Source organism: Helianthus annuus, chromosome 11 (assembly GCF_002127325.2).
Source record: "Helianthus annuus cultivar XRQ/B chromosome 11, HanXRQr2.0-SUNRISE, whole genome shotgun sequence".
In the NCBI taxonomy this organism is placed as follows: domain Eukaryota; kingdom Viridiplantae; phylum Streptophyta; class Magnoliopsida; order Asterales; family Asteraceae; genus Helianthus; species Helianthus annuus.
In genome coordinates this window covers 188513201-188530133 of record NC_035443.2, presented here as the reverse complement: position 1 = coordinate 188530133, position 16933 = coordinate 188513201, and the positions used below count along the sequence as shown (strand labels likewise).

Below are 16933 nucleotides of genomic sequence, written 5' to 3'. Positions count from 1 at the left end.
ACCGTTCTCCATCACCAAACACCATTCTCCATCTTCACTCCGAACCAGCAACCCTCTACAACACCATCATCTCTGCCGCTCATCTCTTTCAACCACCGGCGGTCGTCTTTAACCTCCGTCTTTAACCACAGTCGCATCGCCTCCGCCACTCGCAGCCGGTCTCCGACTCAGGTATGTCTCTGTTTCTCTTCTGTCTTTCTCATGGGCAAAATGGTTATTTTATGTTTGAACCCTAATAACAGAACCATCTCCTTCCCCACAACTCCATTTTATGTTTGAACCCTTATAACACTCCACGCTCCGGTGACTACACCGAACCAACCCACATCCTCACCGACCCGACTAACCCCAATACCTATTTAAGTCGTACATCTTATTACCGGACCGAACAGTTCCAGTTCAGTAACTTTTGCTATTTCATCATGGAATTGAAATGGGTTTGATATCAGTGAAACCAATTGAAACCCACCACTACTGTCCATCATTATAGTTCCCTTCGCCCGATTTCAACAGCCATTGAAACCCTTTCAAGCAGCTCACACAATGGGGATGTGTTCTAGGCTAGGGTTAGGGCTCACATTCAGATTGGGAGAAATTCATATCTGGAGATTGGTGAGAAGGAGGTGGTGGTGGCGGCTGTGGTGAGGAGGTGGTGGTGGCGGCTGTGGTGAGGAGGTAATGGTGGCGGTGGTGAGAAGGGGGAAGGAGGTGGCGGTGGTGTTAGAGAGAGGAGAGAGGGAGAGAGAGAAAGAGAGAGGGGGGGAGAGTAAGAGAAGGGAGCTGAGAGTGGTGTTTTGAGGTTTTTATTTTATTTTATTTTTATATATATTAATGCTTAAAATGACCATTTTGCCCCTGATGAAAAGGACAAAATAACAGGATTTTATAAGACAAATATGACATGATTTCACTTTTGGACCAACATGGTAATAAAACTGAAATCCCAGGGACCCAGATGCAAAAGGTTTGAGATTTGGACTAAAGTGGCAAAAATACCAAACCTCAAGGACCAAAATGGCAGTTTACTCAATGTAATTAGATTGTAGGTAATAATAATGACTCCCTCCCCGCCCCCCAATCCCACCACCACCACAATCACTGTCGCCACCCATCATAATACTATCATCTTCAACCTAATTTCACCCCGAAAACCCTTTTAACTAACCCCCTCCCTTCCTGCTTTCACAACTTCCTCGATTCAACTAGCTTCGGCGGCAAACATGAAAATTGTCAATCTATTGCCTGGAATGGACATCACTGAAATGGGTTAGAAGAGGAACAAATCGTTTGTAAAGCGTGGTTTGTGAATCGTGGCTTTGGTGAGGATGTGCAAGAGGAACAAGCTTCTCCTCCTTCCCTCTTTGATGAAACAATGGTTAACCGGGCAGGGTTAACTCACTGGTATCGTCAAGAAGGGTTAATCCCTTCCTCTCGAGGATCGCTGGCTGGATAACCGGTGGGTTGATCTCCTGCACAAGGAAACAAACCGTGACTCGTAACAAGGAGGATGGGGTGGGGGGTGCTCCTTGTTACCACTCTCCGGCGTGAGAATCAGTAATTTGCTTGGGAAGCAAAGTAAGATAGTAGTAGTAGTGAGAGAGTTGTGAAGAGATACCTCAAACCTGGTTTGGGGTTGGTATTTATAGCCGAGAAGTGAAGGAGGAGGTGGATGGATTGACTGACGGCATGCTGCACCTTTGCAGGTGTGTCAGACATGTCGGGCGGGGAGACGACGCCGCGTCAGTCTGTCGCTTACGTAGACCTGAGAGGTGACTGCCATTGGTTCCACTTGCACTGTGGTGTCAGTCCCACTTGTTGAGCGTATAGGACGCGGTGCGAGCCGCATCGCTGCCTGCGGTAACATCTGATGTTATCGCGTCTCTTGCTTGTGATCAAGAAATACGCGAGATGCGGTGCTGGCCGCATCATCGCCTGTGGTGACTGTTGCTGTTATCCAGCTTCCTTGTATTGGTAGAAGTGTTCACCGGACGCGGTGCGAGGCCGCATCGCTGTGAATACTTCCGTTTTCATACACCAGATGTGATGCTATGTCGCATCACTCTACCGTTCTCCTGTTCCAGGTAAGTCCTCCTTCATCACTAGATAGATTGGATTCAACCCTTGTGTCGACGCGTTCTCGCATGGGCACAAGTAGGTTGTTGGCTGGTGGGGGTTTTGACAAGGGTAATGGTCACTCGCGGTCGATGTTGACGCGAGATCTGGGACCATACCCCTTCAAGTCCCCCCAGTCTAGTGTTGCTGCCACATGCAAGTTGTATGTGGGAGGAGTACTGGACTATGGTGTTTAGAAGGTAGTTTGGAGTCTGGAGAAGATCCTAGACCATGTGGAAGGTCTTTTCTGTTTGTAAATCAAGCTGGAGGTCTGGAAGGGTCATTTGACGCCTCTTCCATACCGGTGAAAATGTTTCGTCTGATGCGAAATTCTCAACCTTTGGCTGGTTGCCACCTATTGGTGTGTCGAACCAACTGTGGGAATTAGTTGGAGGAAGTGTACAAACTTCGAACCAATCTCTGAGATGGTGGTTGAAGGTGTGCACAAACTTCGAACCAACCTTTGAAGTGGTGAATGAAGAAGAGAGCATGCTGCTCCCATGATTGGATATCTAATGATGATTCCTTTCGTGGGGTGTTCATGTTCTTCCCATTAGCTCTCAAGTAACCGCACGTCCTTTGTGGTTACCTCGTTGCTTGACATTGTTGGCCACGGTTGTGGGAACAACGTTGGGTACTTGCGTCATTGTTGGCCATGTTTGGTCGAACAATGTGATTCTGGATAACGGTCAAATAAACATGATCATAGGCATGGTAATGCCTACCATTGTTTATTCTATCCAACTTACAAGTAGGGTAACAATGTCATAAGCAGACTTGTTACCGTTTGTTCGATCGCTTGTTGTTCGACAAGGGTTCGTATGATCATTGGGGATCTCGTCCGCATCTCTTCCTTAGGCACCTTCCTTCACGCTCCAATACCGAGGAGTTTTTCCTTGAAGTAGTTTCGTTCCTCGATGTGGAGTTAGTTGTGGCTCTTCCGTAACAACCATTTGCGGAAGCTATGGTTATGTCCGCAGCGACTCATGAGTGTCTGCGGTTTTGCATCCCCATATTTGCTCGAAACGGGTGTGTTGCTCCGATGTGGCTCTTGAAGGTTCAGGAGTCAGGGTTGCTGATGTGCGCACGCGTATATTCCCTTCCTTCTTCTTGTTAAAGAAGGGGTGCATGCACCCTCTGTGGTTGTGAACCGGACAGGAGGGATTTGAAGCTTGAAGAGAATGAAGGCAATGCGGTTTACCTGTTTCTGAGATGCGGTTCAGTCCAAAGAACAACGCTGGTTCTGAGTATCTGACACACCTGAACGGGCTCGTGTGTGTCATTTCCGCATATTCCACATGTGCTCGTGGGTAGTGCGGACAGGTATTATACCCCCTTATAGTGCGGAGATATATATTTTTGCCTATTTTTAGGGGTATGTAAAAAAAACGACATGCGGTATGGGTTATGGTGCGGCACCAGAGAAACCGCATGCCGCTTGTAATTGGATAAGGTAGTCGCTTTTTTGTTGCATACGTGGCTGAGCGCACGTGTGAGTTGGTGGAAGTTGGTGAGATTTTCTAGCATGTGCTGAAATGAAAGGACATTTGCACTGCCCGAGGCATTAAATGCACTGTAGCAAGGAGTGTAAACGTCTCCTATGTCAGGCGCGTGGGCGGCCACGCGCGCTTGATAACCGTCAGCGGAAACGGCGCTTGACACGTGGTGTCGCGTAATTCGTTCTTTTTGAACGTGATGATTCGTTTTCTCCCTCCGCATTAATTACGATGGGTATATAAGGGGAAACCGTTCGTGGTTTCCCCTCACTTGTTCGAAATTTCAAAAATTTGTCGGTGAGAGAACATTTTTTGTCTTCTCCGACGATATTTCTTGAACTTCCGGTGAGGTTGAGTTGAGTTTTTCCACTCACTTTCTTCCGTTTCTTCGATATTTCTGATGGCTGAACCATCAAGTCCACATAACGTGGAAGGTGAAAACCCGGAGCCTTCATCGCCGGTGGTGGCAGAGGAAGAAGGGGGGAGCCACCGATGGTGGTTTACCGGTGCTAAAGTGGACCAGGAAGTCCTTTGATCGTCTGATTCTTGACGTCCAAATGCCCCCAGAATATGGGGCCCTTTACCCATCGGAGGGTGACACCGGTGCCGATGCTCCGACCGGTTATGTTACTATGTGGGCAGACTTTTTTGGTGACTGTAGGTTACCTTTGACTGTTTTTGTTGTTGAGGTTTTGGAGTGGTACAAGATCCACATTTCTCAACTGAGTCCTTTGGGTATGATCCGGATTCGAAATTTTGAATCAACCTTTCGTGCTCTTGGCATAGAGCCTTCTGTTGGAGATTTCCGATGGTTTTATCAAATGACGGTATCCTTGGGGTTCTTTTCTTTCCGTCAACGAGATGGTAGTCCCAAACTGATGACTCCTCCCAAGGGTATGACGAAGTGGAAAATGAAGTTCTTTTACATCAAGGCTGCTGCAGTTGTTGTGAATATGACGTTTCGGAACGTGACCGAGACGATTATAACAGAGACCATTGCGGTCCCTAGTGTAAAGACGGTGGAGTGGTTTCCGCAGTTGCAGACCATTGAGTAGGTGAAGCTGAGCAACACACAGTTGTGGGTGTTGCGCATGATGCTGACAAGGAGGAACAAGAAGTCAAAGCCCGTGGTGCGGGAGAAAAGTGGTGGTACGTACTTTTCATTTGTTTAACTTTTCTTATCCCCGTATGCGTTACTGACTTGTGCGTTTGCTATCAGAGGATGCTCCCTTATGGAGGATGTTTGCCCAGGATTTCGGGGGTCAGGTTGAAACAGTTGTTTGTGCGGATGACGAGGATGAGTTTAATGTCATCATTCGAGATAACTTCCGGGTGCCTACTGAGGCCGCATTGGCAGTTGAGTTGCCGCGAGGCAAAGGTATATTTAGGAATCCTTTTTACTTGTGATAACAATAATGGTTTCACCGACTCACCTTTTGGATGGTTTCCATGCAGGTGATCTTGGGGCCTTAGGGGACCCTGACGCGAAGGGTGTGCCTAAAAGACAAGTGGTGAAAGGCGTGCGCTTTCGCCAGAAGAAAATAACAGAGGTCACTGTTGTGCCTCATCTGGTGCCGCAGGCGGCAGGTATCTCTCACTCTTCTTTCCGTAGATACAAGGATTATGTGATAGTATCTGATACCCTTGAGGGTTTGGGTACAGCTGCGGGTGGAAACGCTGCGGGTTCGCAGTCTGTTGTTGGGAAGAGGCAAATGGAGGAGACGGCCGCTGGTGCCGGTGAACCGAAACGTCAGAGGTTGCAGTCTAAAAGGACTGGTCCGACACCAAAGAAACCTGCGATTACTGTTGGTAAGTGTTGTATAGCTTGTCTCGAGTGTTATGTACAACTTGTGTTTTGATAGTTATTGACTTTGTTTTGCAGAGCTTCAAGATAAAGATTTCTCTATCTTTGATGCTCCGTCGTCACCCCCGCATACCACGGGTGCGGGTGCGGGTGCGTCTGAGGAACCTTCGGCGCCTTTTGTCAAGGTGGTGCCTGATTCAACCGTGCGAACGGAGGGTACTGCGGAGAAGGTGGTGACCCAGATATTCGATACCGTTGATTCGTCCAACAATCTGATCTCTCCCAATGAGGGTGATAATTTGGGTCTACGGTTTTCTGATTCTGGGAAACAAAAGTCTGATGCAGAGCCGCAAAAAACTGATGCTGGGCCGCAGAAGTCTTCTGCTGGTGAGAAGGGTACCGGTTCGTCTGCCGGTGGTGCGGGTTATGATGGGCCTCCAATTCAGCCTGGGGAGTCTGAATTGGAGTATTATTATCGCACCTATACCCAGGGTCGAAGTACTGTTTATCACCGACCCCCTGGACTGTTATGCAGAGGGATGATATTTCCAACGATCCCTCTGCGTGCAAGGAGATTCTGGGTGGTCTGGGCACCCCTTTTGAAGTTGAACGTGCCCGTTCTGCACCCCGTGAGTTGCGCATTAACCAACTTTCTACCATGCTAGTAGGAAGTTCCATAGTGGCGAACGCCATTTTGGAAGACTACAAGGTGTTAGGCCGCAGGGAGGAGGAAGCTGCTCGCTTGCGGGCCGAAGCGGAAGAGTTGGTCAAGGCTGCTCGTGCGGGTGCGGAGCAGCTTGAGAAGGATAGAGCTGCTTTTGAGAAGCAGAAACAGACCTCGGAGTGGGCTGCCACTGCTCAGCTGAAACAGGTTCGTACTCTTACCAAACTCCTTTCTGATGAACGCAAGAGTTGGAACGAAAAGTTTTCCAATGAGCGCAAGAAGTGGAATGAATCTTGGGCTAAGCAGAATGACAATCTGTTTCGTGCTCGTCAGGAGTTGACGAATGCCAAGGCAGCGAACGTTGCCTTGGGCAAAGAGAAGGCTGCAGCTGAGGTGATTGCGGTTAAAGCGCAGCAGACGGAGGCCGGGGCCGTAAAGGCGCTTGAAGAGGCCAAGGAAGCGGGGGCTCGTGCTGCAAAGGCCCTTGAGGAGGCCAAAGAAAGGGAGAGCCGCTCTTCTAAGGCTCTTGAAGAGGCGAATGCTGAGCGCATCCGTTTGGATAAAGTTGTTGCCAGCCTTCAGGTATGAGTCGTTACCTCTGTTATATATTTCTCTGCTTTTTGAGAATGTTTACTGAGTAAACTGTTTTCTGCTCTTTGACAGGCTGAAGTTCAGGCACGGGAGGTTGCGGTTACGTACCTTACAACCCGCGCGACTGTTGCGGAAGAGCGGGCTAACACTGCTGTTGAGGCCAGAGATGCTCTGACCTCTTCGTTTAACCAGCTTGAGGCTGACCGTGAGTGGATGCGGGTTCACGGCATTGAACGAGTAAGTACTTCGTATATGTGTGCTTACTTGGATTAGCATGTGAGCCTTATCATCTTTTTTATTGTAGATTGTTCAGGCTATCATGGATGCACCTGAAACCGCAGCTGGATTGGACTTGGTCAAGGAACGTGCCCGCGATGCCGGTTTTAAAGCTGGTTATAACCGCTGCATTGCTCATATGAACATAATGTCTGTAGGCGGTGTTATCGAAGAGCGATCCGGGTTTCGTGACGTGGACACCGAAGGTCGCCTGAACGCGGCTGTAGCCTCTTTTTATGATACGTCCCTCTCTTGTGTGGAGGAGTTGGACGAATGTTTAGAGGCTGCGGATTACGTTGACCGGTTGCGGATGCTGTATGCTGATGCAGAAGAGGAAAATCCCGCTGGTGGCGGCCAAGATGACGCGGGTACCATTGGTATAAAATAGGGTTTAGGTTGGCTAACGTGCCCCCTTTTTTGCTTTCCTTTTGTAAATGTGGGAAACTCTTATGTAAATCCATTAAGCATCGCGTGGGTGCTTGAATTTTTTGAATATAAAGTTTATTGTTCAATTTGTACAAGTGTTTTTAATTCTTGCATGTTTGAACGTATGTATGCGGAACTCTACCCATTTGTGAACGGGGTCAAGTATACTCCATATCTTTGTCGTATGAGTACGCGTTAATTCCATTGTTTACCCCGTTAGGGTTTTAGAATCGTGTAAGCTTTGTAAAAACTTGTATATCCGGAACTCTACCCATTTGTGAATGGGGTCAAGTATACTCCTTACTTTTCGTATGAGTATGCGTCAATTCCATTGTTTACCTTGTTAGGGTTTTAGAATCGTGTAAGCTTTGTAAAAACTTGTATATCCGGAACTCTACCCATTTGTGAATGGGGTCAAGTATACTCCATACCTTTGTCGTATGAGTATGCGTCAATTCCATTGTTTACCTTTTTAGGGTTTAGGAAGTGTGTAAGGTTTGTAGAAAGATGTCTATCCGGCCGGATAGATACTTAATATTTTGCCTTTTTTTCTGGCCTATTACAATATTTGTGTGTGGTTGGCACTTTGTGTGGGTATCGCGAATGAAGATTTTGCCAATCTGTTTTTGCGGATACCGCAAAGTGGAACACGCATTTGTAATAGTAGTAACAAACAATATTGCATTGAATTGCTCGTTTATTTAATTGCAAATGGCCTGCGGCCCGATGGGTTACATGAAAATGTAAAAACATGGCTTACATGTAACAGCGTCTAAGCTGTTGTGCATTCCATGTACGTGCGATAGGGTCGCCTTCTAACGTTTGCAACTTGTACGCGCCTTTTCCCAAGACCTCGTTGATGAGGTAGGGTCCTTCCCACTTGGGGGCAAGTTTTCCTGGGCGTTCAGCATTTGATGCTTCATTGTCACGGAGGACGTAGTCCCCCGGGTTGAAAGTACAAACGCGGACGCGCGAGTTGTAGTACTTTTCCAGTTTGGATTTGTACTTAGCCTCATTGATGGCAGCGTTTTCACGCCTCTCCTCCAAGAGGTCTAAGTCAATCCTGCGTTCTCTACTATTGTCTATTTTTTCAATAGCCAGCATTCTGGGAGAAGGGATGCCTACTTCCGCGGGGATCACCGCTTCTGAACCACAGACTAAGCTGAAGGGTGTTTCCCCATTGCTCGTTTTTGGGCTTGTGCGGTGAGCCCATAGGATACTTGGTAGTTCATCGACCCAGCTACGCCTGGCTGTTCCCAACCTTGCTTTGATGCCCTCGACTAGACTTTTGTTGATACTCTCAACTTGGCCGTTTCCTTGCGGATGTGCCACGGATGAGAATATATGTTCAATGTGTAGTTCTTCTAGCCATTTTTGAAATTCGTCAGCAGCAAAGTTGGTGCCATTATCGGTAATGATGCACATTGGTAGGCCGAAACGGCAGATAATGTGTTCCCATATGAATTTTCTTGTTATCATAGCAGTGGTTGAGGCGAGCGGTTTTGCCTCTACCCATTTTGTGAAGTAATCAACCGCTACTATGATAAATTTGACTGCACCTGGTGCGTCAGGAAAAGGTCCCACAACGTCGATTGCCCATTTCTGGAAGGGCCATGCGGTGGTGACTGGGACCAGGTTGTTTTTGGGGCGCAAAGTTTTTGGAGCATGTCGTTTACAGTTAATACATTTGCGCAGCTCTTTGACGGCGTCCAGGTGCATGTCAGGCCAGTAATACCCAGCATTCATGATTTTGGCCACTACCATGCGTGGTCCTGCGTGTATGCCGCACATACCCTCGTGTATCTCTCTGATGAGGTATGTGGCATCCTGGGGGTTGACGCATCGTAGTAGTGGCCCTAGGTACGATTTGCGGTATAAGATACCGTCTCCCATTTGATAATAGCACGCTTTGTATTGTAGCTTGCGTGCCTCCGATTTGCTTTCGGGAGTCACACCTGATTGCAAATATGCAATAATTGGTGTCATCCACGACGTTGTCCCGTATTGGATGACGTTGACCTGGCGCAGGGGTACTGAAGGATTTTGTAGAATTTCGATACGTATTTCCTTTGCCAGGTGTTGGAAGCTAGTGGATGCAAGTTTGGAGAGTGCATCTGCGGATTTGTTTTCACTCCTGTTAATATGTCGGATATTAAACGAAGTGAACTTTGATGTTAGCTGCAGGGCTTGTTCGAGGTAGAGGATCATGATATCCCCCTTTGCGGCATAGTCGCCGCGTATCTGTCCTGCAACTAACAAAGAGTCGACGTGTGCTTCCAGATGCTGCACGCCGAGTTTGACTGCTAAACGTAGTCCTGCCAGTAGGGCTTCATATTCGGCCTCGTTATTTGTGCTTTTGAAATCGAGGCGGATGGCATATGTAAGTCCTTGGCCATCAGGGCTGACGAGTCGCAGACCTGCGCCCGCACCTTCCTCGTTGGAGGCACCATCGGTAAATAGTGCCCAAGTTTCTGAGGAAGATTGCGGTGGTCCAGGGTTTTGTGCTTCTTCGCATTCTTGGATGCGATTCACCGGTACTTCGGCGGCGAAATCAGCTAAGATTTGGCCTTTTATCGCGGGACGCGGTTTGTAGTTCAACGTGTGCGCGCCCAGCTCTATTGCCCATTTTGCTAATCTCCCAGAAATGTCAGGTTTAGATAGGATCGGGCCGATCCTGTAATTGGTTAGCACCGTGATGACATGGTTTGCGAAGTAGCGTCGCAACCGTCTTGATGCGTGCACTAGTGCTAATACCAATTTTTCCATTATTGAGTACCTTGTTTCTGGGTCGTGGAGCATCTTGCTGATGTAATAGATGGGTGTTTGAACCCCCTCCCGCTCCACTACCAATACCGCACCTACCGCGTTGTCCGCGGCAGATAGGTATAATATGAGTGGCTCATCCTTGCGTGGTGCGGTTAAGGTTGGGAGTTGTATCAAACACTCCTTCATTTCCCGGAAGGCGTTTTCAGCCTCTGCGGTCCACTGGAATTGTTCTTTCTTTAAACAGTTCCGCAGGGTCTTGATGAAAGGATAAGACTTAGCTACATGGTTGGCTAAGAATCTGTTGAGTGCTGCTAGCCTGCCGGCCAGTCGTTGCATATCTTTCATCGTTGAAGGCGACGGCATGCGCTCGATCGCCTGAACTTTCTCCGGGTTTACCTTGAATCCATCTTTAGTCACGATGAATCCAAAGAAGTTGCCTTCTTCCATTCCAAACGAGCATTTCCCTGGATTAAGCTTTATGTTAACGCTTCGCAGAGTCTGGAATGTTCTGTCAATGTCTGTGAGCATGGTATCCTCTTCCATGCTCATGACGACTAGGTCGTCCATGTAGATTTCGACACTTTTGCTTATTTGCGCGCGGAAAGTGTCATTCATCAGTTTTTGATAGGTTGCGCCCGCGTTGCGCAACCCAAACGGCATTTTTGTATAACAGTAATTCCCGGTGGGAGTGCGGAATGCCGTTTTGTCTTCATCCTCTATCGCCATTTGTACCCGATGGTACCCTTTGTAGCAATCGAGGAAACACTTCCATCTGAATGGTGCGAGATTATCGACCTTTTCGTCGATTTCCGGAAGTGCGTAACAATCCTTGGGGCAGGCTTTGTTAAGGTCTTTGTGATCGACGCACATGCGCCAGCCCCCGGATGGTTTTTCTACCATGACCGGGTTGGATAACCAAGTCTTGTATTTTACTTCCCGCAAGATGCCTGCGGAGAGCAGTTCTTCGACCTGCTCTTGCATCGCCTGATTTTTAGCGGACCCAAGGTGGCGTTAGCCTTGGATCACCGGTTTGATACCTGGTGAGGTATTCAAGTGATCTTGCGCGATATCACGTGGGACCCCTGTCATGTCTGCGGGTGTCCACGCGAAAATGTCTTGGTTCCTGAAGAGAAGTTGCTTCAGGTGCACTTTGGTGGTTGGGGACAAGGCGTGACCCAATGTAACCTTTTGTTCTGGGTATCTCGCGTTGAGAACCCATTTTTCTGGTTGGTTGTTGGGGGTGGGCCTTGCGACCTTGTGTAACACCTCGAAAATTTACGTCCAATAATGCATTGACACGTGTCATAGGCTTTGCATATGCAAAAACATACTTTAGAGGGACTAAAGTTGACAAACAGTGAAAACTATGGAACGTAAGGGTCCAAAGTGTCAACAATGGATAAATAGACTCCATAATAACCCTACGTGGTGTTTATAACCCTAAACGGATGGATCATGGATCATACGAAGCGGAAAATGCACGAAAGTGAGGAATTACAAACTACAGGGACTAAAAGTGTCAACATGTTGAATTTATACCTCTGAGTGATCTTTTAGCAGCCCCGAAGCGTTGTAATGCTAGCATATACTCACTAGAATATGTGGTAAAAATTTCATGAAGTTTCATTATCGTATGAGAAAGTTATGGCCAAAACCGTACTTGAAGGGTTAAAAGCGTCAACGTCGAGTTTCATGGCTTTTCGGGTGAGCGCAAAGTTAACCGAGGACTTTACCATGTTGGTAAATGTCCCAAGGTTCTTAAAAATCAGATTTGAGAGTCTAAGGGTCAAGATAAATGGCCAAAACCTCGTTTACGAAGAACAGGGACCAAAACTGCAACAATTAAACAAAGTTTGGGACTGCAGACCCCAGGCGGCCCGCCTGGGCTGCCTTAAGCGGGCCGCGTGCCCCTGCCAGTAACAGAAATTCGCGAATTTTTGTTTTTAAGTCGGTTTTATGAGTTGAAAACAGCTAGCACCACCTCCAAAACTCACCAATTGAAGGGCATGCATGTTGGGACACCTGGGGACTTCTTACAACACCTGAATTCCCTTATAATCAGATCAAATTCATTTTTTTGAGGATCTTGAGTAGTAACCAAGAACACACACAACTTTCAAAAACTCACAAGACAACTCCAGGGGCTTTCTGATCGACAAGGCATCTTCAAAGTGCTATCTAAGCTTCATTAGGACTCTTGTAAGCATCCATAACTTCCTCTAATTCGTTCTAGCATAGATTATTAGCAAAAAGTCAATCCGTAGTGAATATAGTTTGACTTTTCGATTAAACGAAGATGGCTCTGTCATTTCTCAAATTGAAACTACTTACAAGTTGGTATTTATGTGGGAAACAAACCCTTAAAAGGGTATTCTCTGATTCCCACTCTAAGCATGATTATTGTCGAGTCAAAGATGTTCTTAAAAAGTCAACAGGAAGTGTTTTTGCAAAATATAGCATAAATGGTAATGTAGATGACATGCAATCAGTTTGATCATCAAAAATAACTTTATAATGAATGTAAGAATATGTTTTATCATGATCAACTCGACAATCTTTAGTATAAACTCGGATCGGAACCGAAAGTCTTATAAAATGACTTTTTCTTTGACTTTCGATTCGGATCCGTACATGCATGTTGAGATCTGCATTAGAGCTTATTTCGGACCATTTTTATTTATGTGTAACTCTCTGGAATTTTGCAAATTGATTCCATGCTTAACCGATTCATATGCATGTTTCCGATTATGCTTAAAGTTGACTATTTTGCCCTTTTTGTTATAAAACGTGATTTTTGGAAAAGTGAAAGAGTAGAAATCATCTTTACTGATTTATAAACTTGCACCGAAAATTTGATATCAGTTGGAGGTCCAGATTTAAAGTTATGGCCGATATCGTAAAACTAAAGCTTTATGTTAAATAAACGGCGCATTTAGCGTATAACCTATTTAAGGCCACGTTTTGATATAAAACTTTTTACCCACTGATGTTATATAATATTTTGGGATTTTTGAAGATTTTTATTTAATTTTTGGCTGATCGTATCATAGGTCTCTAAGTTTGATTCGGTTAATACCGGTTTTGACCTTTTAAGCCATAAAATGAGTTTTATGCATCATTTTGACTCCAAACCTTTTTCTACTGATTTTATTTGTTAAATAAATTATTTTGAGCATTCTGGAAATATAAAAATCTCAGCTTTCTTTTGAAAACCCGGAAACGGCTCTAAATCGCCTTTCTAAGCGTTTTTAACGCATAGTATGCGTTATACCCATATTAAACATATAAGGATTATACCTACTGATGTATTTAGCATATTTTTATAAAATAACAGTAAGTATAAATTTTTGAACTCAGGTTTCCAGTTTTGACATTTTTAGCCCTTGTGAAATTACCGAAATACCCCTAAGGTGCATAGTTTGATTTTGAATGATAAGTTTTGTATATGGGTCATACCCTACTGTTATAATATGTCAAATTAAGTATATTTACTGTATAAATCAGACCTGTAACTCAGATTTCCAATTTAACCCTTTTATAATCTTTTAAATTTCCAAAGTGCCCTTATAAGGCATAAATTGAGTTTAAATTCATTCGGGGCATAATGGGACATAACTTGCTGATATTATATCATATTTAAGCATATTATCTCAGGGAACTTGCATATGACTCTTTTGGCTACCCGTAACGCCCTTTTAGCGCTCGGTTCGGTTTATGTAACTAGTTTGCATAAATTGACCGAAAGGGGTCAAACGTTATCATTTTTGTCTCAAAATCAAGAATGTATTTAGTATACCCATATTATACAAGTATTCAAACTTGTCGGGTCTAAATCACATTCTATCCGGTCTTCGCTTAATCATGCGCTTGAACCGTATCGTCCTTAAAACTAACCGGTCTAAGCGTAGGCTTAAATAAAGACCCGTTAGGAATCTAATAGGTTATTATAAACCTTGTTCCAGAATAGGAGGCCCAGTAAAAGCTACCCTCACTTGCCAATTGTGATTCATACTTACTCAGGTAAATACTTTTAACTTATTTTCCCTATACGGGCTTGGGTTACGGTATATAGAATACCGCTTGATCGAGCGTACAAATCTTGCACCCTTGGGTGTTCAAGCGAATAATTTGATCGGCTCGTTTAAACAGTCTTGTTTTACTTTAAGCCTTTGGGGGGTTAATGACCATGTCCCGGATATCCTTGGCATTATCTTACGAGATGGCCACGACCAGAGCACGGGGTGTAGGCGTACACCCGTCGGTGTATAACTCTATATTGTGGTGTGTCTATTAATCTTTAACCCGGTCTGTGAATCGGGCTACTGAACGCACGAGTAACATGTAATTCGTTCACAAGATTATATTGCATAATTATCCCAAGTTATAAAAAAAAAATTTATGCCATGTGCATTTAAATCAATTTTCAATCATTTTCAAAATGAGTCAGTTAATTTGTATTTACCAGCGTAAACTGACGTATTTTCCCAAAAGGTTAAGTGCAGGTACTACACGTACTAGGCTGGCTGTCTCCTAGAGCGTCCACAATAGTCTCGCAAGTTCGGACGACAATAAAACTGTTGAACAATTATCTTATTTTATTTGATCCGCCTGTGGATCCGTTTCAACTACTCGTGAAATTTAATATTACATTTTATTTAAAGTTGAAATGAATCTATTTCTGCTTCCGCTGTGCATTATTATGTTATGTTGTTTGTCTATGATGATGCCAACTACGTCACCATACCCTCCACCGGGCCCACCGGTGACACGTGGAAAATGGGGGTGTGACAGGTTGGTATCAGAGCCAACGCTGAGTGAATTAAACACTAGTCTTTTGTGTTTAATCTCAGTTACACAATTGCACATTCCTCGATTTTCGATTCTAGACAAAGAACTTAGGAAATGTTCAAATTTCTTTTATTTTCTAACTTTGTCTTATATATATTTTGTTGTGCCACTTGTTTGAATTTTGACAGGTTCAAAATGCCGCCACGTGTAAGAGGAAGGGGACAAGGAGCATTCGCAACCTCTCATGACCATGAAGCTGGACCGTCGCATAGGCGAACCCCTTCAGGACCCCAAAACACTGATGCCCGAGATCTTTGGAGATCGTTCGCTGAACCCGCCAGGCACTCAGCATCACTGAGTACCACACCTTCCCTACCACACTCTTTTGGGCCTCATTCTGAAAATAAGCCCCACAACTCCCACCAATCCTACATTCCTCTTCACCAGTCACCTTATGATTACCCAGCACCTGCCTATCAGGGCCTGTACAACCCTGATGATTACTTGGGAGAACCAGTGGGTCATAACCCACTTGGACCTGAAGACCACTTTCCAGGTGGCAACGAGATGGATGTCGATGAGGATACCGATCCTTCCATGCCACCGTCCGGTACACCGAACCACCCCATCGAGATCTCTGATGGGTCACCGTTTTTGGGATCACCTTACAATGGTCCCGACAGTTTCGAGGAGAGATTCAAGCAGCACGACTGGGTTTATACCCCTAGTTACCATAACTCTCCCATGCACCAGTCCTACCACAGCTCTCCCGTGCACTCCCAGCAGCAGCTTCAGCAGCAGCCTCAGCAGCAGGATCCTTCAGATGGTTTCTGGCGCGACGTAGTCACTCCGCCGCCGCCACCACCTCCGGTTTTGCCTCCTCCGCCTCAGAGGCGAAGGGGAAGGAACGCCCGAATGTCCACACGAGGAGGGATACGCATCGGCACCCCTCCACATTCGGGTAGCAGCCGATACTCGCCCCTTCATGAGGAGCCAGAGATGGGAGAATCTTCGCATCCCGTCTCAGAAGTTACTTCTGCGCCTATCGCGCCACCACCACCACAGGATTTTGGGAACCCAATCCCCGCTTATGCTAGCGCGGCCGCATTTAATCCCTTTGAGCCGACTTTTCCCCCAGGTTAGGACTATACAGGGGATCCTTACTGGATAGCTTCGGGCTACAACCCTCTCAATCAGGAGGGTGCTTTTGGAGGTCCCTGGGCTACGGGACAATCAGCTTTTGGATACTTATCGCATGGATACCAGCAGCCGCAGCCTCCTCAACCACCGCAGTATCCGCCACCGCCACAGGCGCCGATGATGTCGCCACCGCAAGTTCAAGAAATCCTTCAGGGGATAAACGATGTGCGACGTGCATTGCGACATGAAATGCGGGAAGATCGCCGACATAACCGCGGAATGTTTAAGAAGATGGTTGATTTGATCAAGGGGAAAGGCAAGAAGGATTATTAAATCCTTTGTTTGTTAGCTTATTTACTCATGTCCCTGCGAGGACATTTATTCCTGTATTCTACCCCTGCGTGGGTATATCTTTTTCCTGTTCTACCCCTGCGTGGGTATGTTTGTTTCTGTTTAACCCCTGCGTGGGTTTGTTTGTTGTTTATTTGCTTAGCTCCTGCGTGGGCATGTTATTTGAGTAAAAGTCCCGTTTAGGGCAAACTGGTACTAGTCTATTTTATTTAAAATGGTTAATTTAAGTTTTTTTCATTTTATCTATATGCATGAACATAATATACAAATAAATGAAAAATATCAATTATTATTTTAATTTACCATTTTAATAAGAATCTTAAGAAGGTAAACCTAGCTTGAATGTCTTATTAAAAGGCCTGGCCAATATGGTAAAACCTGGTTAAAAAGATTCAAATCTCTGTTAACATCTGTAAACATGTTAACATTCTTGGCTAGCGTGATCTGTAAAATCACACATGTCACCCTTTTTAATAAATTGGCCAAAATTATATTGTACACATGTCTGATTATGACTTG

At 45.6% G+C, this 16933-nt stretch overlaps 1 protein-coding gene across 1 annotated transcript; it reads left to right on the top strand.

The window, feature by feature from the left end:
• Nucleotides 1-15838: 15838 nt before the first annotated feature.
• LOC110889017 (extensin-like) lies at nt 15839-16396 on the top strand. The gene is made up of 2 exons (XM_022136508.1): nt 15839-16061; nt 16161-16396. The coding sequence occupies exons 1-2, from the start codon at nt 15839-15841 to the stop codon at nt 16394-16396; spliced, it is 459 nt and encodes a 152-aa protein (XP_021992200.1).
• Nucleotides 16397-16933: the final 537 nt, after the last annotated feature.